At 48.0% G+C, this 25,553-nt stretch overlaps 1 protein-coding gene across 2 annotated transcripts in view; it reads right to left on the bottom strand.

The window, feature by feature from the left end:
• The window catches only part of SLC41A1 (solute carrier family 41 member 1), a 116,120-nt gene extending 92,581 nt beyond the window's left edge, over positions 1 to 23,539 (bottom strand). The window contains exons 1-2 of one of the 2 annotated variants that reach the window (XM_078644594.1): positions 23,409 to 23,539; positions 370 to 1,747 (exon numbers count right to left, since the gene is read on the bottom strand). In XM_078644594.1, coding sequence (XP_078500720.1) covers positions 370 to 726 — 357 coding nt within the window. In that variant the 5' untranslated portion in view covers positions 727 to 1,747; positions 23,409 to 23,539. Of the gene's footprint in view, positions 1 to 369; positions 1,748 to 23,327 lie in introns of both variants that reach the window. The other variant, XM_078644595.1, reaches the window with a different exon arrangement.
• Positions 23,540 to 25,553: the final 2,014 nt, after the last annotated feature.

Here is a 25,553-nt window from a genome sequence, read left to right as displayed (position 1 = left end):
CGTTTTTCGCCCTCCTAGGTTTCACTTATATGATGTTGTTGAAATCCAAGCCCCTTCCCATGGATGTAGTTCGCTACATAACTATATATATTATATAAATATAAATAAATAAACTACACACACACACACACGACAGTCCAAACCAAACTATTCCACTCCAATGAGACAGCCTCCAAACGTTTCAGAAAATTGGATTATTTGCAAAACTGGTCCAGGATGTTGCCTCAAATTCATACACATCTGCTATGATCGTACACAGAGGACCTCTTAGCGGCAGGGAAGAATAGAAGTGTGTGTTTGTGTGTGTAGGGGGTGTTGGGGGGGGGGGCGTGGGGGGGAGAGGGAGGAGGGGAGGTTAAGGCCACTTACCTGCACTATATCCAGTACCATCCCAGCAGCCACAGTGCCGAACCCGGCCAGCAGGAAAGGAAAGAGCACTTGTAGGCCAATGGAGAAGGAGGTCTCCTTCAGAGGTTCACTGGGGCTGGGGTCCTGGTCCGTGCTGAGGTCATCACTCTCCGTGCTCTGGCTGCCGTTCTCCAGCAGGGCGTCTTCTTCGCAGGTGCCCTTGGCGTTGGCACGCGAGTCGATCACCGCCAGCCCGACACTGTCCCGCGGCCCCAGGAAGGAGGCCTCTACTCGCTCCAGTTCCAGGTTGCCATTGTAGTCCTCATGGTGGGCTGCGCCATTGGCCAGAGAAACCTCCTTCTGCTCCGTGGAGGACATGGCAGACACCACCACTTTGTCGCTTTCTGGCTAATTTGGCATGCGGTGATCACCTGTGTGCAACACTGCCTGAGGGTGGCACGAGGGGTCCCCTCTGCCCAGGCAAGCCAGCTCCAAGAGAACCTGGCCCTCACCCACTACACCCAAGACTGCTCGTGCGGCGGGAATCCCCATCAAGTACACAATCTCACAACCAGGAAGACCACATAAAACAAATAGCAAATGCTTAAATTACGCTGTCCGAGGAGCTGGCAGTACCAGCTCACAGGTTCCCTCGGGGCAGTTCTTCAAGAGCTGGAAATAAACGGAAAGTTGCCACTCCTGGCTGGGTCACAGCAACCGCAGTATGAGGGTATCGCGTTTCTGTTGCAATATGCGCAGACTACCCACTCCACATCCTGAGGAACGTCATGGTTCGGATTCTCTCAGACGACCCAACAAGTTTGCAAAAAGTGATTTACTGCCTCCGAAGATTTTGCAACAGCAAGCACCTTGCAGCCGAACACGGCGGTATTAATTCGATGTTGTCAGATAGTTAAATTGCAGTTCATCACAAGGTGGTCTTCCCCACGGAAGCGCGAGGGCGACGTTCGTCTAATAAAACTCAAACAAATATCGAAGGGCTGGAGGCACACCGGTAACCCGAGACCCACCACAGACGTCAGATATTCCCTAGATGCGTGTCCACGTCATGTTTCTTGTGCTTTAGACCCGGGGTTCGAATACGCAGTCTTGCAGTGGAGAGTTCGGCCCTGTCTATGTATGGCTCCTTCCAGCCTGAACTGACGGACAGACACTGCCCGGCTTCAGAAGGGCACAGGAGTGACGCCGTCCCCGCTCCGAAAGGAGAGCTCACCTCTCAACACGTGGCATGGCGGGGGTCGTATTTAAAGAAACAGGAAGTCCTCGGGTTTGGTTTCAGACCCGGGCAGCGCTGGCATAGGCCGGACTGGAGGTGGCGGCGTGGGAGGGGGGCCAGCTGGCAGCGACCGACTCCAGCAACCAACTGCAAACACGTTACCTACGAGACAGAAAGAACAAAGTCAGCTTAGCATTGCGAGAACGACACTTTCTCAGAGTTTGGTACAGTGTACGCAACGAGCAAGACACTAAAGGTGCAGACGTCTAATGTTATGTTTTGTTTGTAAAGAGCAACTTACACAGAAAAGCCAATAGCGAACGCCCAAGGTGGGCGGGGGGCAGGAAGAAAGCCGCGGAGAGGGGATTTGTTTGACCAACTTACAAATCATAGTTGTAAAGTCTCTTAACAGCCAGGCTAGCTTGCATCAATGCTATCCGGCATCCCAACAGACGCTGTCGCACTCCTCTGCCCCCTTCTATTCTACTGAACTTACACCACACATACTGCACCCAGGTCGGTCTCCGAACGTAGAAATGACACGTCTGCAACTCTCCAAGAAAACTACTATTTACAGTGGATAGCGAAGCCACGATTACAAAATGACAGCTGTGGCATAGAAGTTTAGGTAGAGTAAAGCTCGAGTTCAGACAAAACTCGACAACAAGCACTGGCAAATGCGATAGGTCTAGGAAGCCTGCAATTTTTTCTAGCAAAAAAATGCAATTTACATGAAAAGTGTAAAAGTAAAACATGTTGCCACTGACAAGTGGCATGCACACGTTTGCACAAAACAAAAATACAAAACTCATAAACGAGCAACATAAAAATACACTAAAAAATAATCTTAAAAAATAAACAGCAATTGGCCTGCCAGCCCTGGCTCTGAATCACTACTTCTGAAATGGGTTGAGCATTGGCCAAAGGAGTGGTGGAAGCAAAATGTGAATTTCTCTTAAATATAATTCAAACAAAACGGGATGACCAGAAGCCCCCCTCAATATGTACATATAAATGTGTACTTTTTTAGATTGTTTTTTTATAAAACAGGATCCTGACAAGACAGCTTGAGCGGTTTCTAGATCAGACCCAATAACAGTTATCAAACTTAAAGGTTAATGTCCAGTCAAATGGATTGCTTTGAAAAGGAATGAAGGGTCCATTTACATAAGTGTGTTAACAGGACATAAACAAGTACATTAGATTAAACGTCCACGTACTCTTCCTCCCTGCTACATTTAGTGTAGAAAAAAAAAAAAAAAGGCTTTCAATGGCAGAGCTGTTGCCAGCGACACCATGGCAAACCTATTCCGTATAGCACCCAGACACAGATACCATTGTGAAATGACAGCCCTAGGTAGAAAAAGTCCCCAAGTGCTGAGAGAACTATCAGAGCATGGGGGTACATTAGTTATGTTTTCCCTGAGGTGAATTTCCGGTTTGAGGTCTGTCTTCGGCCATAAGCTAGGGGTCAGACAGGACTGCAAAGTATGCATGGCAGACTAAACGAACCATTATTTATTACTATTCACAGAAGCAGCTCCTGCTGTGTATGCAGGAGAAGTTTCAGGGGAAACATGTCAGCCTAAAGGACAAAAATATTACATTAGGTGGCATGGCTGCAGCGCAAACCTCCCCACACTAGCCCTTTAGTGACCAGGCATTCAAACTTAATATGAGGCCGGCAAATAGACAGCAAGGCTAAATGCCAGGCACTGGTTTTCCCGGTTATATATTTAAGGCTTCAGGGACCCGAAGTACATTTTACAAAGGATACCATAAACTAAAATAACTTTAAGACTACTGCTTATACTTCCACATCGTTTAAAAACGACTGCGTTCAAATATGCATCATAATATACGTTTCAGACAGGATTAACACACCTTGATATACTGTAGGTTTTGACAAAGCTGTGAGCATTACAGTTTAAAGTGAATAACCATTACTGGTGCCTCTGGCTTGTGTTTCCATATTGCAGCCACCAGATGAACTAGTTTGCTGGTATTTGGATGGTGTTAGACTTAGTGCGTACACTTGTAAAGCCTTCTGAAGGACCCTTCCATGCAGCCTTTATTGCCCCGTCCCCATTGAGGGATAAAGATGAGACTTACTAAACACAGTAGCAACACGGATATGCAGTTTGGCCCGTACTGGCCTAGGACCCCCCCTTGTGGACTACAGCATCTTGAGTTCGACAAAGGACAAAGAAATACAGTCTGAATCATCTAGAACCAGAATACTGGTGTGGGCCAAGCCATCACAAGGTTCAGAGATCAAAAGTCACAGGGACCAGAACACCAGACGCTCAGATGAAATGCAACTCACAGGCCAAACAACTACTGTCAAAACATGGAAGGGGAAGGTGGATGGGATCAGAAGGTGGAACATGAGTCTACTTTAGTCCACGTAAGGGACCTTAACATTGTCTGAGCTCCAAGCTTTTAATCACTAAATGTTTGGCAAACCATGTCTTCTGGACCTGTGGCTCCAGACAACTTCTGGTTGGTTTTACTTACACTGGCAATAGTTACTGTAATTGTGAGGGGTAATTTCAGTCAGCTGAAAATTACATCCACAGACAAAGCTCTTCCAAGTTGGCACCAGGTGTTGAAAGGGCGAGAGAGTGTCCCTATCGGCCAAGTGACATTGTCGACATCACTAAGTCAAAATGGCCAATGCAGCCATGATGCTGCTTTTGCTCATGTTACTACATAACTTTATTTTTGCAAGACTCTGTTTATACCTTACACATTAGAACTGTCTGTTGTGTTCGTTCTCTGCCTGCTCCTGGAATTTAGTCGGAACATTGTGAGCAAGGTGGATAGACAATGCCCCCTGTTTTCTGTCTGGTCAGGACCTAGCACCTAGACAAAATATGCCACTGCAGCTGGAGACTCATATTTTGATATTATGGGGATACATGTTTAGGTAGACACTCTGAGTGGGATCTTTCCAGGGATAAGAGCAACACTCACCTTCAATGTAGAAATCACATCAATACTCTAAGATATGGGATCTGCTGACAAAACCCAGAGATCTTCTAATAGATAATATTTCTTTCCAAGGGGAAGGAGGTTAGGTATTATCGTCTTTCTCCACTGTCTTTATAAGATGACATCTCCCTTCATAATGCACGGACTGGCTGTGATGCCGGCTGTATTACTGTTATGCATTTTTCTGCTTGTGGCATGTATACTGAATGTTAGAGCATGTTACAATAAACATTTTAAGCTATATGCCTGTCTCGGTCAAATCTTATTGTGGACCGGTACGATAGTACCTTTCACAGGTAAATGGTCAATCGGATAGCTTGCGCACTTGTGGCCGCGTTTGTCACCAACAACTGATGAATAAATAGGGTGTTGTGGAGGGCGACTATTGACGTATCTGAACCAGGAAACAACGCCCTGACAAGAAGAAAAAAAATACCTGCCCTACCCATAATGCATTGCATGCAAGACAGTGCCACAGTACATTCAATATATACAATTAGTAGCTTTGAAACGGGACAAAATAATTATTTTATTAATTCCAGATTAGGTTGTACTCTATGTGGAGCTGGTGAAGTGAAATAGGTATAATATAAATGTGAGGTGTGTAGGTGCAGTACCACAAGCTGTGCCTAGAGGTCCCTATTGAGCATCAAACTTTGAAGATATGGTAAATCCACCCTACCCATAATGCCTTGCAAGTAAGCCAGTACATTCAATATATACAATTAGTAGCTTTGAAATGTGACAAAAGAATTATATTTATTCCTGATTAGGTTGCACTCTAGGAGGAGCTAATGAAGAGAATTGTATAGAAGGTCTAATATAAATATGTAGGTGCAGTACCGCAAGCTGCGCCTAGAAGTCCCTAGTGAGCATCAAACTTTTGGTCACATATGGTACTCCCATAATACATTGCATGCAAGACAATACCAGAGTACATTCAAATGGCTATGTCCATATATGCAATTAATAGCTTTGAAATGTGACAAAGCAAAGAAATTATTATATTAATTCCGGTTTGGGTTGTAGTCTATGTGGAGCTGAGGAAGGGACATTTATAGAAGGTCTAATATGAATGTGAGATGTTCTAGCAAGTAAAGTAAGCACTGCTATCCTTGTTTAGGTCCAAGTGATTGCCCTGTCTGAAGGCATTTAAGAAAATAGTGCCTTGAGGTTGTAATTAAAACCTAGGGTGCAACTACACATGTAATATGGGATGTCCTCATGGGAGTTTACAAAAAGAGACAAAGCGAGACCTACAAACCATGTGGATAACCGAAAGATGGCAGATGGGATATTAGGACTAGTGATTAAAGAGATGGTGTATTATAATCCAAGACTGAATAGGACATGTACTCACATCTGTGAGGAAAGTGGAATATATGAGGTAGTCGTGCAATCTCACTGTGTACAACATTTAACTAAGTAGTCATGTTCGCGCTTTATAAAACTCTGTATAAAACGCTGTATAAAAATAAAAAGTATGGGATTCAGGTGAGGTAGTTTAAAAAACTCTAAGTTAACCATGGGTAGCTGTAGCTCCGAGCTGTCAGGCATCAGAGGAAAAAGCGAAAAGCATTAAGAAGTGCCAAAACACCTGACTAAGACAAGAATGCAACAGAATAAAATTCCATCAATTTATAAAAATAGTTTTTATTTTTTATCTTAAAAAAAACACATCGATGATAAAAATACACTGGCGGGTTCCAGAGATGTGAATTTTTAAAAACAAACAAAATCACAGGTTTTCACTTAGCGTAAATAAATCACGGTAATGTAAAGCAACTTGCAGTTTAGTGTTAGCCACAAGTAACTTGGATACAGCTATAAAGCCATCTTTGTGGCAACCAACTCTGGCAGGGAGCGAGTCACTCGGACCAATAAGGTGGAGTAGAACAATTTCCTCACAGGCAAAGTGGTCCCCAGTCCAGTTTCAGACTCCGTGGGGGAACCGCCATAGAACGTAATGGAGTGGTCCTTATGAAGAGGATACCAGATGATGAAGATACTCAAGGATGCTGAGCTGGTGACTTGAGTCGTCTCGTGCCACCCCTCGTGTCGCAAACACAGTGTGGCAACCATGGTCACAGAGTCAATGTCCCTCGGAGTGAAGTTCAGTCAAAAACCACTTGCCACTTTCCTCCAGTTACAGCGAAACTAGCAGTTTTCTTAAACTGGTGGTAACTTCCTTACTAGGCAACCAAGCTGCACTCCAGTGGCTCCCTTGTCCGGCAGACCTGGGTGCAACCTTAGAGTATCAGGACTATCACAATATGCTTAGCAGCGGTCAGGCATTCTTGGCTACCACCTCAAAGTGGCAGGTTTCTTCAGCTTTTGTAGCCCCGAAGCTCTCACAGGAAGTCAGCCAAATTACTTTTGGAGTCACTTCTGTCTGGGGCTTGGGGATGACTTTTCCTCAAGCAGGGCACCACAGGCACAGTCCTCTTTGCTAAACCAAGGAGCAGCAGGTGCAGTATAAACAGCTGGGCATGCCTTTACTCCTCTCTCCAGTTCAGATGTGATCTGGTGTGTGGATGCCACTTTTTAGCCTAGGTTTGTGCCCTCAAGGTATGTGGAGACTACTAGCTAATGGGCTACCAGGTCCTCTCCAGGCCTAGTGACCAATTCCTGTAAAGTATGGCACCTGTCTAGCTAAGAATACACCATTCTGCTGACTCCAACATGGCAGAACATCTTTGTGTGGGAGCTCCCTTTCCCATCCCACAGAAAAAAACGGTTTGACAACAGCTTCCTCTTCCCTGTCCCATATGCCATCCTGTCTGCAAAACCAAGAGCAGCCGCTCGTGTGTGACAGCCATTTGCCCTTTAACAGCAGTTGCCCCTTTGAAGGCCTCCTTTTGGTCTCACATCCTGTGGCCGCCCCGTCAGGTGGTTACATGCCTCTTTCAAGAGGAGTCCCTGCAAGTCATTCACACCTCCCCAGGAAGGTTTGCGTGAGGTCAGCAACCTTAAACTTCACTGGAAAACCTTTAGGCTTTCTAAAGTTGCCATTTGAGGAAGTTACATTAAATTAGACTTGAGATTCACTTTGGGATTAACACAAAGATTTGTTTGATACCTCAAAGTATCATATTTAGTACTCCCATTCAGAAGTTCGCACTACTGAGTTGTCAGCGTGTAACTCTATACTCGCCAACAGGGCGACTATCCTTTCCACAGTAAAAGGACACTGCACGGTTTTTACTTTCAGGATATATACACTTAGGGACAACATGTCCAACTTTTTCCTATAATGCACCCTGATCTTAGGGCTTAGTAGGCCTGCCTTATCAAAACTTAGTAAGTGCTGCAGTCCACAAATTATACCTCATCTTACAGGCCATGGGTATCCCTGATACCATATCCTAGGAATTTACAAGTAAATAAACGTATGTCAGCTGTGGGTGAACCAATCAGATGTATACTTCTGAGCATTCAGGCACCAGCATGAGGCTCGTTTGTCAGGACTCCGTACGCTTACAGAGTTGAAAAAGCAGCAGCATCAATCCAAAAACATAGGGGTGGCCTTGCATCATTCCTTACATCATTGCACCATTACATAGTTTTAAATATATCGGAGATGCAGCATTGAAAATAAAGGGTAAGCTAGCCCCAAAGAAGGTCTGTGATAGCATACCAAAATGTTTGCTACTTGTACCCAAGAATGATGACCATTGTCATCATGTGCTTTGACTGTTTCCCTAATGAACTAAAAACTGATTTGAGACCACTTCAACACTATCAAACTTGATCGACCTCCACGGTTGTAACTACAGTTGACCATCCAGCAGGTATTTGCACCCTGCAACTTAGAAGCTTGACTGGCACAGACCTGCAGTGGGTCACATTCTACCTTGACAACTGACAGCAACTCTTTCAGATAGGCACTACCACATCCTATATTCTCTGTCACCTGCAGAGACCCCCAATGCTCCATCATGTGATCAATAAATTTCAACCTTTATATGCGACCCTTGGAAATCATCCTTGCACACAGCAACGTCAATGAGTATGCTGACCACACCAAACCATCTCAAAATATTCTCAAATAGCAACATGCAGTGACTAAGCCTAACCAGCCCTGAGATTCAAAGTACCTGAAGCTAAAACCAGATTAACACAGAATTTCTCTTGTTTGCACCAAATTCCAGATATTCGCTGACTTAAACCTACCGGACTTCATACCACAACGGACTAGACAGGACAACTCATTTGATTCACCCTTGACCAAAACTTTACACTTGGAGGGCACATTGGCAAGACAACAAAAAAAAAACCCACTTACGAACAGCAGTTAAAGTCCTAAAGCTCTCCCCTCTCAACTGAGGCAATGCCCTACCGACCAACATCACAGAGACCGCCCTTCCTCTCCGGAAAGGCATCCTTGATGGAGCAGAATGCCTCATCAGGGAGAAAATCAAGTCTGACCAGATCACTCATGCCAAAGGATCAACAAAGGCTCACTATGCAATCATGAAGCATCTCAAAGATCAACTGCACCACTTACCTGGCACACTACAACAAAACATCTATTGTAGCCAATAACATCTGGAGCCCTGTACTAGACCAGGAGATCCACACACCACATCACAGGTTAGATAGTAAACACTACAGGAAGGCTGCAAGCAAGATAGCAAACCTTCGCTTATATGCCCATGATCTGGAACAACATCACCTCTGACATTCGATCAAGACCAATCCTCCAACAAATCAGAAAGCAACTAAAAATGCACCTCGTAATGGAAAACTACCAAATACAGAGCTAGTGGAGGGGTGAAAAGTCAGCCTCTTCCACATGTATCCTCTCACTGCAAATAATCCACCACTAAAGCTTGCCCCCTATACAGTAATCCTTTGCTACACCTAGATTTGCAATTTAGAAACACCAAAAGTATAAATACCAAAAGTATAAATACAAACTTTGCCTGGCAGCTCGTGAGGAGAGCTGCACAGCCCCATACTTCCAGCCTTACCGCCATCCTTCAGCCCACCGAGCGCCGTGAGGGGAACGGCCGGGCAGGCAACCACAGCTCCCAGCTCACAGGACTCCATTTCCCAGGTGCCCCGGTGGCAGAGGCGCACCTGGGACGTTGCAGGCTGCGCCCGGAGGCGCCTACAAACACCGGAGCGCCGATAGCTCCGTGGGGGACAAAACTTTGCCTGGCAGCTCGTGAGGAGAGCTGCACAGCCCCATACTTCCAGCCTTACCGCCATCCTTCAGCCCACCGAGCGCCGTGAGGGGAACGGCCGGGCAGGCAACCACAGCTCCCAGCTCACAGGACTCCATTTCCCAGGTGCCCCGGTGGCAGAGGCGCACCTGGGACGTTGCAGGCTGCGCCCGGAGGCGCCTACAAACACCGGAGCACCGATAGCTCCGTGGGGGACAAAACTTTGCCTGGCAGCTCGTGAGGAGAGCTGCACAGCCCCATACTTCCAGCCTTACCGCCATCCTTCAGCCCACCGAGCGCCGTGAGGGGAACGGCCGGGCAGGCAACCACAGCTCCCAGCTCACAGGACTCCATTTCCCAGGTGCCCCGGTGGCAGAGGCGCACCTGGGACGTTGCAGGCTGCGCCCGGAGGCGCCTACAAACACCGAAACGCCTCCTGTCCCGCGGGACAGCGCGCGGGACGTGCCGGGAGAAGCCCGGGACAAGGGCGGGCCCTCTACGGCCCTCAAAGGCCGGATAAGGACGGGACGGGCCACCCCCCTTGGCTGCTACATTGTAGGTCATTAAGAAGGTAAAGACCTTTACTCACCCATCAGTCTCTATATTTATGGTCTTACTGACATATCGCTGCCTTACATCCCTTTATCAACATGACTTCTAAAGTGGATTACTTAGCCAGCGTAGCAGGTACAGACCAAAAGTTCTCTTGGTTAGACGAGTTAAACACCTTATGTCAAACCACCTACGCTATATCAGAAACTCCCCTTCCGCCTAAAAGCGATAATATACAATCGGACAAGCTCACACTCAGAGTACCCCACTTCATCCAACAAAACTTGCAGTCTGAACAATCCAGGTAATCATACCCCGTGCCCAAGCTCACTCACTGTTAACTCCCCAATGATTTCACCGACTGTTGAGCTCCCAGATGCCTTAACCCCCCCTCCACACCTGCATATACTTCTGCTCATTGAACAACTGCTTAGTTCTCTGATAGCCCCGTTGTTGGAAAAAATTAACTTGTTAGGGGAGAGGCTCATTGGAATAGAGTCAGCCATCAAGTCAAACCGGTTGGCTGACAAATGCAGTGACACACACAACCGCCTAAAGTCACCTCCCACTCAAAGCTCTAAACCATCTCTGCGGGATAGAAGCTGCCAAATACAATTAACTGGCCCTAGTACAGTAGGGCAAAAAGTAATTAAACACCCTCCCAAAGTCTCCTCTCCCCAGTTGACCGCACCTAGAGTAGTTCATAACAAGGCTAACTATCCATTTACCACCGGAGGCGGCCCCATATGTGTGCATTCTTGCGGGGGTCCCTACTCTTCCACCTGGAAAAACTGAGAGTCAACATGACTTAGTTAATAAAACCAAATTTTGGCTGTCAAAAAATAGGCCACTGCCACGTCACTTATATGGAACAATAAGGAGCGTTAGGAGGGTGGACTGGCTGGGTTCCCTTCCTAAGGATATTCCTGGGGACCTGGTACTCGTGAGATTTAGAGCCACAAACATTGTCCCTTACCTGAAAACCTGGCCGCCTCAAGAGAGAGACGGCCCAATATCTATATGGGACTTATATGACTTTTATCCCTCAATTCCTGGTTTTCCCCTTTTTCAGAAATCACACCTTACATGGTCGAACTTATAAAATACATCAGGACCTTCCTGGGAAACACTTGGACTTGTAATAACTAACTTTAATCCCTATGATACCATCTGTATTTGGTTGTTTGTAATGCTGTATATACTGATGACATTCTTAAATGCTCCTTATTTTGCTTATTGTATTTTTTAGCTGACAAATTGAGGATTTTAGATTGTACTGGTATGTTCCTTAAAATTATTGATATTTTTAATTTATTCCTATGTATGCTTATATGATATTTCTTTTTGAATGTCGAATAAAGCTTATTTTGAATCTTTTGAATACAAACACTAGGTGACCAGTCCGATTCAGTATTCCAGTTATCATTGATAAAGGAGTACTTTTTAAGCAGTTAGTCATGGGAGCCAGAGATTAACAGAAAGGAGCTTGATCTTGAAGAAAGACCACTGACCAGTCCTGGGCATTTTCATACAGGCTAAAATATACTGACCTTCTAGTATTGTCTAAATAATACCCTGCATTCTCATTTTCAGCCATAAGAACTAGTTACAGAAATAAAGCATTTGACAGCCTGTGGGTAGTTTATCCAATTTGTCTCTCCTGTCTGGGTTAGGTCGCTTGCCTAAACAAATTAAGCAGGGTCAGAATGATTTCCCCTCATAACCATGGAAGACAGCACAGGTATAATGCCTTCAGTCAGTGCGAGGTGGTGCCCTATAGTAAGCGTGTCACCTTATGGTGGATGAGGGTCTTCCATCCTAATACCTTCAGCTCCCGACAGGGTCACCTTTAGATCTTTCAACAAACTTGGTTACAAGAGTGTTGGGATAACATTAGGTTCCTACTGACCACTTCACAGAACACTTGGTATTTATGAAATAAAATGTTAGGAGTACTCTTGGGTTTTTACTCTCCCCATTTAATAACATTACAAATAAATCCAGTCAATTCAGAATTTTGCCTTTTTCTGTGGATACAAGTAAGTACCCAACTGGGTATCACTTACAACAAATTGCAGATTTACATGTCCCTCTCCCAGAGGGTGGGTGAGGCAGTGCTCTACAGCTTGCTGGGAAGTGGTGCTCCATCCAGCTTTATGGAAGAGGGCTGGTGGGACAGCACCCACCTCCAGGTCTTCAACACACTGCATAAAACGCTGTTCAGGCGAATGGGTGGCGTGGTTTAACTGAGTTGGTGGCAGATTAATTTTGTCCTCAATTCACGGTGGTCTACTCACACCCAGCCGCAGATATCCTTTTTAAGAGTTAAGCGGCACTGTTCAAGTCTGCCTAGACCCAGTGTCAGGTGCCCCACAAGACTTATCTTTGCTTGTGACGTAATTCTGCAGAGACAACAAGAGCACCCGTTCCTGTACCCACCTGACCCTTGTGGAAGGTAAGACCCAGCAGGGATGAGATCGACGCAGGAAAGGGAGCCAGGGTGTAGAGGCTAAATGATAGCGTGGAGCTGGCGGGGCGTCCCGGTGTCAACTGGAAACCAATAAGGAGCCAGATCAGAGAAAAAGCCAGATCAGAAAAGAACCACCCCACAAAGGCACACACAGACCTAGTATCCCTCTAAGAACTCACCAATGCTTCCGGGAATAGTGGTCCCCAGACAGGTTCAGCTCCGGATAAGGATAGCCAAGGCGAGGCGCTCCTGCGCGATTCACCCAAGCCCAAACCAAAAGAAGCGCTCCTGCGCAGATGCCAAGGAACCAAATAAAAAACGGGTAAGTAAAGTGCTCCTGCACGTGTAGCAGGGAATAAGACGACGTCATTCAACCTGTGGCATCCCTAATAAGTAACACAAGCTATTTCCAACACTCCTGTTCGCTGTTTCCCAAGTAGAACTCCTGCGCGGTGGGAAACCGAAGTTTCAAAGATACAAAACCAAAACAAGCACTTCTGTGCAAAGGTCCTTTAACCCCCTTAAAGGCGCTCCTGCGCGACAAGGGTTAAAGAAAACAAACAGGTACATCCCTGGATAACACAGGAGGGAATACAAGCAAGCGCTCCTGAGCAGCGCAGACGTGACAGCAGAACAGCGCTCCAGCGCGGCGTGACTCTGCGGGTAACTGGCAAGTCTCAGGCAACAGCAAACGAAGTCCGCCTCACAGGTGCATCCACAAAGGAATTCGAAGCACAGAGCCGACGGGAAACGCAATGTTTATGCGACTCCCCCGGAAGTGCTTCTGTGCTCCCAGGTTGCTGCCCGGGACTAGACCGGGTCTCAACTTCCGCCTGGAAGTGAGTATTCCGGCGTTCTGTGTGTGCAGTTGCGGGGATGGCCGGAAGCAGCAATCGCCGCGAACCGTGACAGCACCCCCCCCTAGAACAGAACCCCCCCCAACACCTCCGGAAATCAGAAAGGAGAGACAGGGCGAGGGCTCAGGGGATGACTCAGATGGAAGGCACGAACCAGAACAGGAGCGTGGCGCACATGGGATAAGGGCTCCAAGGACCGCTCATCGGGACCGTACCCCTTCCAGTCCACCAGGTAGAAGAGCTTACCCCTGGTACGACGGGACCCCAAGATAGCCCTGACCTCATACTCAACATGGCCCTCCACCACCACCGGAGAAGGGGGAGACGGAATAGAGCCGCCAGACTGGACTGCATGCAGAAGGGAGACATGGAAGACCGGATGGATCTTCATGTGCGGGGGAAAGCGACAGCTTCATGGCCACAGGGTTGACCACCTTCGATAACAAAGGGACCCACATAACGAGGCAACAGCTTCTTGGGTCCGTGCACGTTCAGGTGCCGAATGGAAAGCCACACCCTATCACCCGTGCGATAAGCGGGCTCCTCCTGTCTATGAGCGTCAGCATGCGCCTTGTAGGTGTCCTTTGCCTTGGCCAGCTCGAACCGTGCCTGCTGCCAGAGCCCGAGCAGTGACTCATGGTAAGACCGCACAGTGGGCCGTTGGCTCTCCAGAGGCACCTACCAGGCAGAGGTGCGGGGATGACGTCCTTGGAGGCAAAAGAACGGGGACATGCCGATGGCTGAATGCTTGCTGTTATTGTACGCGTACTCTGCCATCCATAGCACCTCGGACCATTCCTTCTCGACCGTAAGCAGCAAACAGCGGAGGAACTGCTCCATGATGTGGTTTGTCCTTTCGGCCTGACCATCGGTCTGGGGGTGGTATGCTGAGGAGAGGCGTACGTCCATCTCGAGTATCCTGCATACCTCCTTCCAGAAGCGGGACACAAATTGCGATCCCCGATCTGTTATGACCACAGACGGGATGCCATGGAGGCGAACCACCTCTTGTACGAAGATCAAGGCCAGTTCGGCCGCCGTGGGCAATTTCGTCAAGGGTACGAAATTCGCCATCCTGGAGAGGTGGTCCACTATGGTGAGAACTGTGGTGTGACCAGTCTTGGTGAGCAGGAGCTCGACCACGAAATCCATGGAGATGGTGTTCCATGGAAACGGCGGTACAGGAATGGAACGCAAAAGGCCAACCGATGGTTCTGATCTGTTCTTGCCTAGCAGACAAACGGCGCAGTTCGTCACATGGTTTTTTGTGTGGGTCACCATCGTTGGGCACCAGAACCGCCTCCGCACGAAATCTAGCGTTTTGTGGTAACCAGGATGGCCGGAGAGGACATGATCATGGCACGAGTAAAGGGCTTTTTTCTGTCCAGGCACCCCTGGTAGGTACCTCTGTTCTCCTTTATACCGTGACCCGTTCACACACGTCCCGCCTTCATCTTCTGCCAGGACCACTGGATCGGACTATTTCCTGTCTGGTTCCACCTGGTAGATGGGATCCCTAGATGCGACTATGCCCTGGAAATGTTTCTCTGGTATGATGGAGACAGGCTCGAGGTCTTCGGCGTCTTCGTCGGATTCAGCTAGTCGCGAAAGCGCATCCGCTTTGGCGTTGTCTTTCCCTGGCCGGAACGTGATCACGAAGTTGTACTCATTGAAGAACAGGGTCCATCGAAGCTGTCGGGCTGTGAGGGCACGTGCTGATCGTAGAAACTGAAGGTTTCTGTGGTCTGTGTAGATGGTTACTGTGTGTTTGGCGTCCTTCAGGAAGTGGCGCCATTCCTCGAACGCGGTCTTGATGGCTAGGAGCTCCCGATCAGACACGGTGTAGTTGCGTTCAGTGGGTTGTAGCTTCTTGGAATAAAAGGCCACAGGATGTAGCTGTCCTGTGCTGATGCTTCTTTGTGATAGCACTCCACCTATGGCGTCCCTAGAGGAGTCTGCCTCCACTATGAAGGGTTGCTCGGTGTCGGGGTGCACCAGGACCGGGGCTACGGTAAACCATCTCTTTAGTTCCTGGAAGGCGTTGTCTGCTTTTTGGTCCCAACCAAAACGTACCCCTTTGCGCAGCAAGCGTGCGATGGGGGCCACCATCTCGGAGAACCCTGTGATAAAATCGACGGTAGTAGTTGGAAAAACCGAGGAACCTTTTGACCCCTTTTACGGACTCCGGGGTAGGCCAAGACAGGATGGCTTCCACTTTCTTGTTGTCCATTTGGATGCCTGCCGGAGTGATGATGTGTCCCAGGAACTGAACAGATGTGACGTGAAAAACGCTCTTCTCCAACTTCACGTACATACGGTGTTTTTCCAACTGTTGTAGGACGGAACGCACGTGTTGAACGTGCTCTCCGGTGGTCTGTGAGTAAATCAAGATGTTGTCTATGTAGACGATACAAAAGACGTCGATGAAGTCCCTCAACACTTCGTCGATGAAGAACTGGAACACTGCGGGGGCATTGCAGAGTCCGAAAGGCATGACCTGGTATTCGAACAGGCCGAACTTCGTCCGGAAAGCGGTCTTCCATTCATCTCCCTTCCGGACTCTGACAAGATGGTAAGCACCCCGTAGGTAGAGTTTCGTGTAGATGGAGGCGTTTTTTGACCTGGTCCAGGAGATTGGAGATCAACGGTAGCGGGTACCGGTTTTTCACGGTGATGAGTTCATCGCGCGAAAGTCTATGCAGGTCCTCAGATCCCCTTCCTTTTTCGACACAAAAAAAAAAAAAAGGAAGAGAGGAAACTGGAGATCTGGAGTGACGAATAAACCCGTTGTCTAGGTATTCGTCCAGATAGGAGCGAAGATGGATGTTCTCCTTTTCCGTGAGCGAATAAATCCTGCTGCACGGCAACGTGGAGCCGGGGATCAGGTCGATTCGGCAGTCGAACGACCGATGGGGTGGCAGAGTGTTGGCTCCCTTCATGTCGAACACTTCTGCTAGGTCCAGATATTCCTTCGGTATGGTTCCTGAGGAAACCATCCCCATGCCTAGTACTGGCAACAAGTGTGCTTGTACGGAGCGAGTGCCTGGCAGGTTGTCCTTTGCAGCAATGTTCCGACTCTAGGTAGATGATTCTGGTCACCCAATCGATGCGGGGATTGTGCTTCACCAACCACGGCAAACCTAAAATCACCTTGAATTGAGGAGTGTCGATGACGTCGAAACTAATGGACTCGGTGTGGTTGTTAGAAAAGGACATAGTCATGTTCTCTGTTCGGTGTCTGATAGGGCCGGAAGTCAGGTCCGTTCCGTCACTGTGTCAATGCCCAAGGCACGGGAAAACGCTGTATCGATAAAGCAGCCTGTCATCCCGGAATCCAACATGGCGGTCACCAACCAAGTCCTGCCCGCCAGATTCCGTAAGGACACGTCCATGCCGACATGATGACTACCATCGTATACTGCAGGGATTGCTGATGTACCAGACAAAGAACCCAGAGGACGGATCCCCATGTCTACTGGGTTGTCTCGTTTCCCGTCTTGTCGCCCTTGCTGATGGGCAACGCATACGGCCTCCTGCCTCGCGGTTTTGTTGGTTTCGCAGGGCATTCCCTCGCGAAGTGTCCGCTTTTGCCACAATATAGGCACTGGTTCTGCTTCCTTCTTTTTTCCCTTGCTTGACTGGTCAAGGGTCCCCTTATGCCGCCGATCTGCATGGGTTCGGACGCCTCACCCTGGGGATTAGCTTCCTCTTTGGCTCTCGACGCCCTTGTCCCCAAAGGGCAAGAGACGGTTGTCGCTGCCTTTTGCCCTGTCTGTTTTTCTTTCCTGTAGTCGCAAGTTCATTTTCACCACCATGTCGATGAAAGGTCCTATAGCGTCCGGCGGATCGGGATACTGCGAGATGAGATCCTTCAGGTCATCCCGTAACCCCCGATAGAACACCGACACTTTCTTGTCCTCAGGCCAGTGGGCCTCGATAACAAGCCTGCTGAACATGGTGATGTAATGGAGCAAGTCCTGGTTGCCTTGTCTGAGGTTGAGCAACTCATTGTCTGCGGCTTGCACGAAGGTATGGCGAGCGAACATGCCCCTCATGGCTTGCTTATACGTTGGCAGGTGGTTAAGCATGGGATCGTCGTTCTCCACCAAGGAAATGGACCACTGAGCAGCATCCCCGCCCATGTAAGACAGTATGTAAGCGACCTTGGAGGCATCATCGGGAAAGGCGCGATCCTAGCCATGAAATGCAGTTGACATTGATGGATGAATATTCCGTACTTAGTACTATCATCATAGAAGCGTTCGGGTGGTGCCAATTGCACAGGATGGGGAGTGACAACCTGAATGGCTGTGTCTTGGTTGGTGATTCAGAAAAGGGGGTGGTGATGAACAGAGTGTCTGAATTAAGCAGACCACTCTTACCCAGTCCAAAGATCAGGGCTTGATCCATCACCGTTATTTAGCTCACTGCCCCATCCCAGCTCAGAACCTGGCTATATGCAAATTAGTCTGCCCTGGCCCAGTGCATCATGGGAACAGGGCAGACCAAACTACCAAGCCAATTCTTCACCAGAAAGGATACAAGCTACCGGGGACCGGTTTCTGGCATTTCAGCCTCATCGGCCCGGCTTGCTTGAATCCTGATGGAGCAGTGAGCAAGGGACTCATGTCTGAGTATACCCTGCCACACCTATAGTGGCCAAAAACTATTCAGAAAAGGGGGTGGTGATGAACAGAGTGTCTGAATTAAGCAGACCACTCTTACCCAGTCCAAAGATCAGGGCTTGATCCATCACCGTTATTTAGCTCACTGCCCCATCCCAGCTCAGAACCTGGCTATATGCAAATTAGTCTGTCCCTGGCCCAGTGCATCATGGGAACAGGGCAGACCAAACTACCAAGCCAATTCTTCAACAGAAAGGATACAAGCTACCGGGGACCGGTTTCTGGCATTTCAGCCTCATCGGCCCGGCTTGCTTGAATCCTGATGGAGCAGTGAGCAAGGGACTCATGTCTGAGTATACCCTGCCACACCTATAGTGGCCAAAAACGATTCAGAAAGCGTGTTTCCTTCCCAGTATAAGAATTGGCTTGGTAGTTTGGTGTTCCCTGTTCCCATCATGCACTGGGACAGGAACAGACTAATTTGCATATAGCCAAGTTCTGAGCTGGGATGGTGCAGTGAGCTAAAAAACGGTGATGGATCAAGCCCTGATCTTTGGACTGGGTAAGAGTGGTCTGCTTAATTCAGGCACTCTGTTCATCACCACCCCCTTTTCTGAATCATCTGTGTCTTGGTTGGTGGCAGCGGAGGACCCCCCCAAAGGTAAACGTGGGTTTTCTCAACAGGCCATCTTGTCTGACTCTAGGGCTAGGAGTGGCACCCCAAGGACTGGTGACCCCGGCTGCCATTTGGCCCTGTAGGGCCGTTAGGTCATGGCGCAGAGCTAGGTTCTCTGTCTGCATGGCAGCCAGCATGACGGCGATATCTTGCAGAGTGACCTCCGGGTCGCCCATGTCGTCTGGGCGGAATGGTTACCGTGGGCTTCGAATTCTGTCAGGTGCCCCACAAGACTTACCTTTGCTTGTGACGCAATTCCGCAGAGATGACAAGAGCACCCGTCCCTGTACCCACCTGACCCTCGTGGAAGGTAAGACCCAGCGGGGGTGAGATGGATGCAGGGAAGGGAGCCAGGGTGTAGAGGCTAAATGATAGCGTGGAGCTGGCGAGGCGTCCCGGTGTCAACTGGAAACCAATGAAGAGCCAGATCAGAGAAGGAGCCAGGTCAGAAAAGAACCACCCCACAAAGGCACACACAGACCTAGTATCCCTCTAAGAACTCACCAATGCTTCCGGGAATAGCGGTCCCCAGACAGGTTCAGCTCCGGATAAGGATAGCCAAGGCGAGGCGCTCCTGCGCGATTCACCCAAGCCCAAACCAAAAGAAGCGCTCCTGCGCAGATGCCAAGGAACCAAATCAAAAACGGGTAAGTAAAGCGCTCCTGTACGTGTAGCAGGGAATAAGACGTAGTCATTTAACCTGTGGCATCCCTAATAAGTAACACAAGCTATTTCCAACACTCCTGTTAGCTGTTTCCCAAGTAGCGCTCCTGCGCGGTGGGAAACCGAAGTTTCAAAGATACAAAACCAAAACAAGCACTTCTGTGCAAAGGTCCTTTAACCCCCTTCAAGGTGCTCCTGCGCAACAAGTGTTAAAGAAAACAAACAGGTACATCCCTGGATAACCCAAGAGGGAATACAAGCAAGCGCTCCTGAGCAGCGCAGACGTGACAGCAGAACAGCGCGGCGTGACTGTGAGTAACAGACAAGTCTCAGCAAGCGCTTCGGCGCGTGTAGCAGACGTTCCAGCAGAACAGCGCTCCAGCGCGGCGTGACTCTGCGGGTAACTGGCAAGTCTCAGGCAACAGCAAACGAAGTCCGCCTCACAGGAGCATCCACAAAGGAATTCGAAGCACAGAGCTGGCAGGAAACGCGATGTTTATGCGATTCCCCCGGAAGTGCTTCTGTGTTCCCAGGTTGCTGCCCGGGACTCAACTTCCACCCGGAAGTGAGTATTCCGGCGTTCTGTATGTGCAGTTGCGGGGATGGCCGGAAGCGGCAATCGCCCCGAACCGTGACACCCAGACCATTCAACCAGGTCTGTTCAGCATACCTCCATTTCTTGGACACTACTTAGAGCTTAGACGCTACGTGGGACTCACCCGGCTGTACGGAAGCATGTTTCTTTGTCCAGATGCAAAGACAAGGTACTTAATATAGTAGATTAACAGCTGGTCATAATTCTCACCTCTATTTCCCCAAATACAGCAAACAGGTGAAAGGTGCTCCATTTACATCTGCAAAGCACTGGGAGTTACACTGAATTACAAATGCAGCACACCAAAATCTGACATTTTAGCTAGAAACCGAAAATATCTACAAATTACAAAGAACACAGAATAAATAAATTAATAAATAATAAATAAATGTAGCAAGTGTAAGAAATGTGTACAATAAAAAAACTGTAACATTAGATTAAGTTTAATAAACCCAAAGAAAGGAGCATCGCTTAACTGCATGCACCATGGGTTGAAACAGTTGGTGGAGGGACAAGAGGACGATTAATTCAGTAACAGTCTAGTAAAATAAGGGTATCGGTACTTCATAAACTGCTGTTAACCACAAAGTAACCAGTTAGTCACGCTGCTTCCCTAGGACGAGAAGAGAGCACTTCTGTTGCTCCTTAAATGGATTGACCCTAGAACCTTGGCTGGTAGCACTTTGGGACTGGCTCTTAATTGTCTTTAGGATCACGTGACAATAAACAGCTACAAATGGAGCTTGGGTCCAGATGGACGAAAAGACTCCCTGCAGAAACCTACCGCAAACTCTGCATTGACTTTTATAGCTAGGCTTTAATTTTTCAATGCAACCTATGTATTAATAGGTAGCATACAATAATGTTTGGTCGGAGGACACCCTACATCAAGAATAATAATTGGAACGTTCGACGATACGACCCCCTGTGACTTGATAAAACGGGGATGGATGTCCACAAGGACTTTATTTTTTATTAAGCAGCCTGTGTTCCTTAGGAAACCAGTGCAGCTTTTAAGAGAGAAAACAATCCAATTTGGAGTAAGCCGAGGAGGGGGTGGGTGAGGGGGAGCAAAGGACAAGTGGGCAGTAACACATCAGGAGCAGTTAGGTGCTGTTATTGCGCACGCGGACTCTTTCTACTTTTTTTTTCCCCAACTGAAAGTTCTCTTCATAGCTTTCTAAAAGCACGCGCTTTAATTTCTCCAACTACAAATCTAAATACAGCAGGTGCCACTCGAGCCTCTTCGTCACACTGACATGCACCTGAGGCCAGTTCTCAAAGTTCTGAGGATCAGCAGGAAAATAATAACTTGTTCCTGGATAACCAGTTCTTCGGTTTTCAGCAATGATGCACTGGTTACACCCAGTGCAGCGCTCTGCAGCAAATACCTTCACATGCCACACAAAGGCAACAATGTAGTAGAAAATCCAGCAGCCAATGCCACGTCCGTTACAGAAGAATGGCAACAGCCAGCAAACTGGCATACCGGCAGGCTTCGAAAAATCACTGCCCGGGGAGGAGTATGTGAAAGGCTTGCGCCGGCTTTCCCCAACCCCCAAAGAGTTACGGTCCAGAGCCGTTGGAGGGGATAGGTGGCGGGGGCGCAGGGTGTAACCTCTCCCCTAAAACCAATCGCTGACCAGATAGAGGGCCACGGGCAGAGCTACAAATGGAGGTTTGGGGGGGTGGGGGGGATACATATAGAAGTGCAGGGACTACATGGTCCAGACTATCTGTTTACTGCTAATAAGTGCAGGTACTATCCCATGAAAAGCACTGGAGCTGTGTGGGTACTGTTCCTTCCAAATGAAAGAAGTGCAGGTGCTGAGCAGGGCTCGAGTCGGGGGTACACGCAGGTGGACGGCGTCGCCCCACTGTTTGCACAGGGTGGACGCCGCCCCCCCTGCCAGGAAGCTAGTAATGAGTTCATTTACATATTGTCAGTCCCCCGACTTATTTTTATAGGACTTGTGCCCTGGTGCCGAGTATCGGATAGCACCTGGCCATTTAAAGCACTGACCGGTGGCACACTGGTTAAATATCGTAAACCACCAAGGTTATTCAGGGAAGAGGAGGGTGGTGGAGGTGGTTGTAACTGAACTACTAAGTACAACGATGCATGGTGTACAAGTCCAAACCCTTCAGTGCAGGTAACAGGGGAATACACCAAGTCTCTGAGCGTGTGAAGTCAAACGCCACCCTAAATTATTATTATTATTATTAAACCGGGCAATCGGGTGCATTCCTCCAAAGCGGCCACTGTCTACAGTCGAATGAACACTTTAAATACCATTAGACAGGACCGTGCGAGAGAGCGCCGGGCAAAGGCTCCCAAACGCACAGTGCATGCGAGGTGGAACCGAGTAATTTATGCAAATGAGTAATTTACTGCAAGTGACAGTGTATGAATTGACAAATAGCCCCTGAATCACACAAAACACAAAGACCACAATTTGTAAAATAGCTTAACCATATGAAGTGCAAGAGCTCAACTTGGCAAAGACCACCCACTGTACCCGCTACCAAAGCGGCAAGATACCCGTATACCACTCGGAGATATTTAAGAATCAACATGTGCCGGGTCCTTTACCTTTTGGCGGCTTATCGCCCCCTCGCCTATCCGGGATCCCACCGTCCAAACAGTAAAGGCCCCTAAATAAGCATCAGTCACTAGCCTCGTAACTCCCCCACCTACCCATCACTCTTACCATGCACGCAGGCTCATTAATCCAACAATCACAAGTATACCCCTCGCCTGGGAGAATTGCACCAAATTGGGCTTTTCAAATTAATACCCACATCTCCGACCACCGGCCCCGTGCAGTCACCACGCTCCCACCTCAAAGCACCAACAACCTCGCGCCGCTTCCACGGTTCTCTCTCCCACTCTCATTAATGACCGCATCCACCACCACCCCGCTCCGGATACCCCGCTCACCGCGAACTCCTCAAGCACCATCAAGATCCTGCAGCAACTCTATTATTTATTTATTTATTTAAGTCCACCCGGGGGTCACCCCTTCAACGTATGTGTCCATCTCCTGCCCAGTTCCCGTGTCTTGCCACCTCTCCCTTGAGCCCGTCCACCCATCACCTTCGTAAACACCTATTTGCAAGGGACGGGGTATCACTCACTCACCCTCAAGATCCAGCCCCCGCTGAACCCCCTCTACCCTCCAGCTCACCGCCTGCATTCCGTGACTACTTGTTCACTACTTACCCGGACCGTCCACGGTTTCGGGCTCACGCCCGTGGCTGCTCTTTTCACGGGTGTGATGAATATATCCTTAATTTCAGCATTTACGGGAAGCATACCAGCCAATCTTAGAGTTGAACACATTCCACGAGTCGTCCAGGAGTGGGCGGCACCGCTAAATATAAAGTGGCCTGACATTGGACAATTAGGGGTGTATTCCAACCAATCCAAAGCGCGATACAGAATCTCAGAGTGCTGATTGGCCGTGGAGTCCTCACGTTCGCTCAGTTTCCCCCTCTACAGCCACTGGATGCCGGTGTTCCGTGGTTAGCTGGTGGTCCATCTGAGTAGGGTCTGTCTTTCACCAGGTGAGGTGGCTTGTTTCCTTTTGGACTAGCAGACGAGACTCGCCTCTCTTGCATTCTGCATAGAAAGACGAAAGAAGCATTTGCAATGCAATCGGTCTCGAATTTGCGAGAGTTTGAGCTAATGGCATTCATTGCCACTTATAATGTCAATAGCTCAAACTCTCGCAAATGCGAGGCCTATTGCTTTTAAATGCTTGTGGTTTACTGCTAGCATCCTGCATCGCTGAATAAATGATTGGCCTTTATTTGGAATACTAAAGTCAAACTTTGAAAAAATAGCATGTCTGCTCTAGGTTGAACCTCCCACTTTCAAGAAGGAAAGAACAATGGCCCAATCCTTTTCAGGCAACGCAGTGAGAATCTGGAACTCCTTTCCACCTCAGCTCCGGACCACCGCCTCCTCCCAGGCCTTCAAAAGGGACCTCAAAGTTCTCCTCATCCAGAGACACCTCCAAAAGTAATTCACATCCTCTTGCTATTTGTGAGGAAGACTTCCCACTACTGATAATTTCTACTTTCCATGACCATGGAAGTGCCTTCCCAGTGTACGCCTGTGGTTGGAGGGTCTGCCTTTTTGCAATATTTTCCATGTACTGGTGTTCGGTGCCCTTTTGTAACATGCACACACCACTCTGCCCTTGTAACACACGGTTGCTTCCTCTCACATGTTTTTACCTTTGATACTTGCACAAGTGCCACCTTGTCCACGTAACGCTTGTTCTTGTGCCTGAATGTCTAGCACTTATTGCAGTACTATACCTCAAATTATACTCTGTTTTCTCTTATAACTGCACACTTGTCACTTTCCTCTTGTGCACTTTTGACTACCTCATGTATTTTTGGTTGCTCACAATTTTTACTCAAGTATTTTGTTTGCTCACGATTGTCACTATTACCTTTACTACCTCATGTATTTCACAGTTTTTACTACCTCATGTATTTTGTTTGCTCACAATTGTCACTATTACCTTATGTAAGTAACGTATGTTTTTGCAATCTGTTCTTTTGTAATGTTTCTCATTATGTTTCATCTCTGTTCCTAATGTGAAGCGCTCTGACGCCTTCGGGTAAAGTCCGCGCTATATAAAAATGCATAAATAAATAAATAAATAGGTTTATGGTATCCTTCCTGCTTCCGTTTTCCACGCTATCCTGTCATCGCCTGCCATTATCCTAACTCGTCACAATGGAAAAAGTTAAACAAAGTAATTTAAAATTGAAGAGAGAAATAGATCTATCTACCTACCTATCTCTGTGTGTGTGTGTGTAAATGTGTGTATGTGAGCAACAGCTTGTGATACACATATTTATCAATGAAAAGCAACCAACCAATTGAAATTTTAACTCTTTTCAGTGCAAAACGTTTCTTTGGTTATGTTTAAATAATTCGACATCCGTTTTCGGTGATCTTGGGGTTTTTGTACTTTGCAGCCTGAAGATGAACAAAGATGACGAAAACGGCTTTTGGCAGCATTTGCTTTTTATGGCCCCTTTTTAGGTCTCGCATGGCGTACTGCGCACATGCGCAGTCGAGCTCACGAGATTTTATGTTTTAAGGAGAACTTCAATAGCGAGGGTTGATGCCAGCCAATGGAGAAGAGGTCCTAGTGACGTTCTTCTTTCTCTTTAAGCCCCGTCTTTTTCAGATTGACTTCCCAGACTTACTGCTGGAGTAAAAGGTTTCTTATCTTCTTTATGGGTCCAGATGGCCCCATAAAGAAGATAAGGAACCTTTTAGCCCAGCAGGAAGTTGGGGAAGTCAATCTGAAAAAGACGGAGCTTAAAGAGAAACTTTTTTCAT

The sequence above is a fragment of the Lissotriton helveticus genome, chromosome 5_1, assembly GCF_964261635.1.
Source record: "Lissotriton helveticus chromosome 5_1, aLisHel1.1, whole genome shotgun sequence".
Classification (NCBI taxonomy): domain Eukaryota; kingdom Metazoa; phylum Chordata; class Amphibia; order Caudata; family Salamandridae; genus Lissotriton; species Lissotriton helveticus.
Note: the sequence above shows the minus strand (reverse complement) of the source record. Positions and strands in the feature narration are given on the sequence as shown.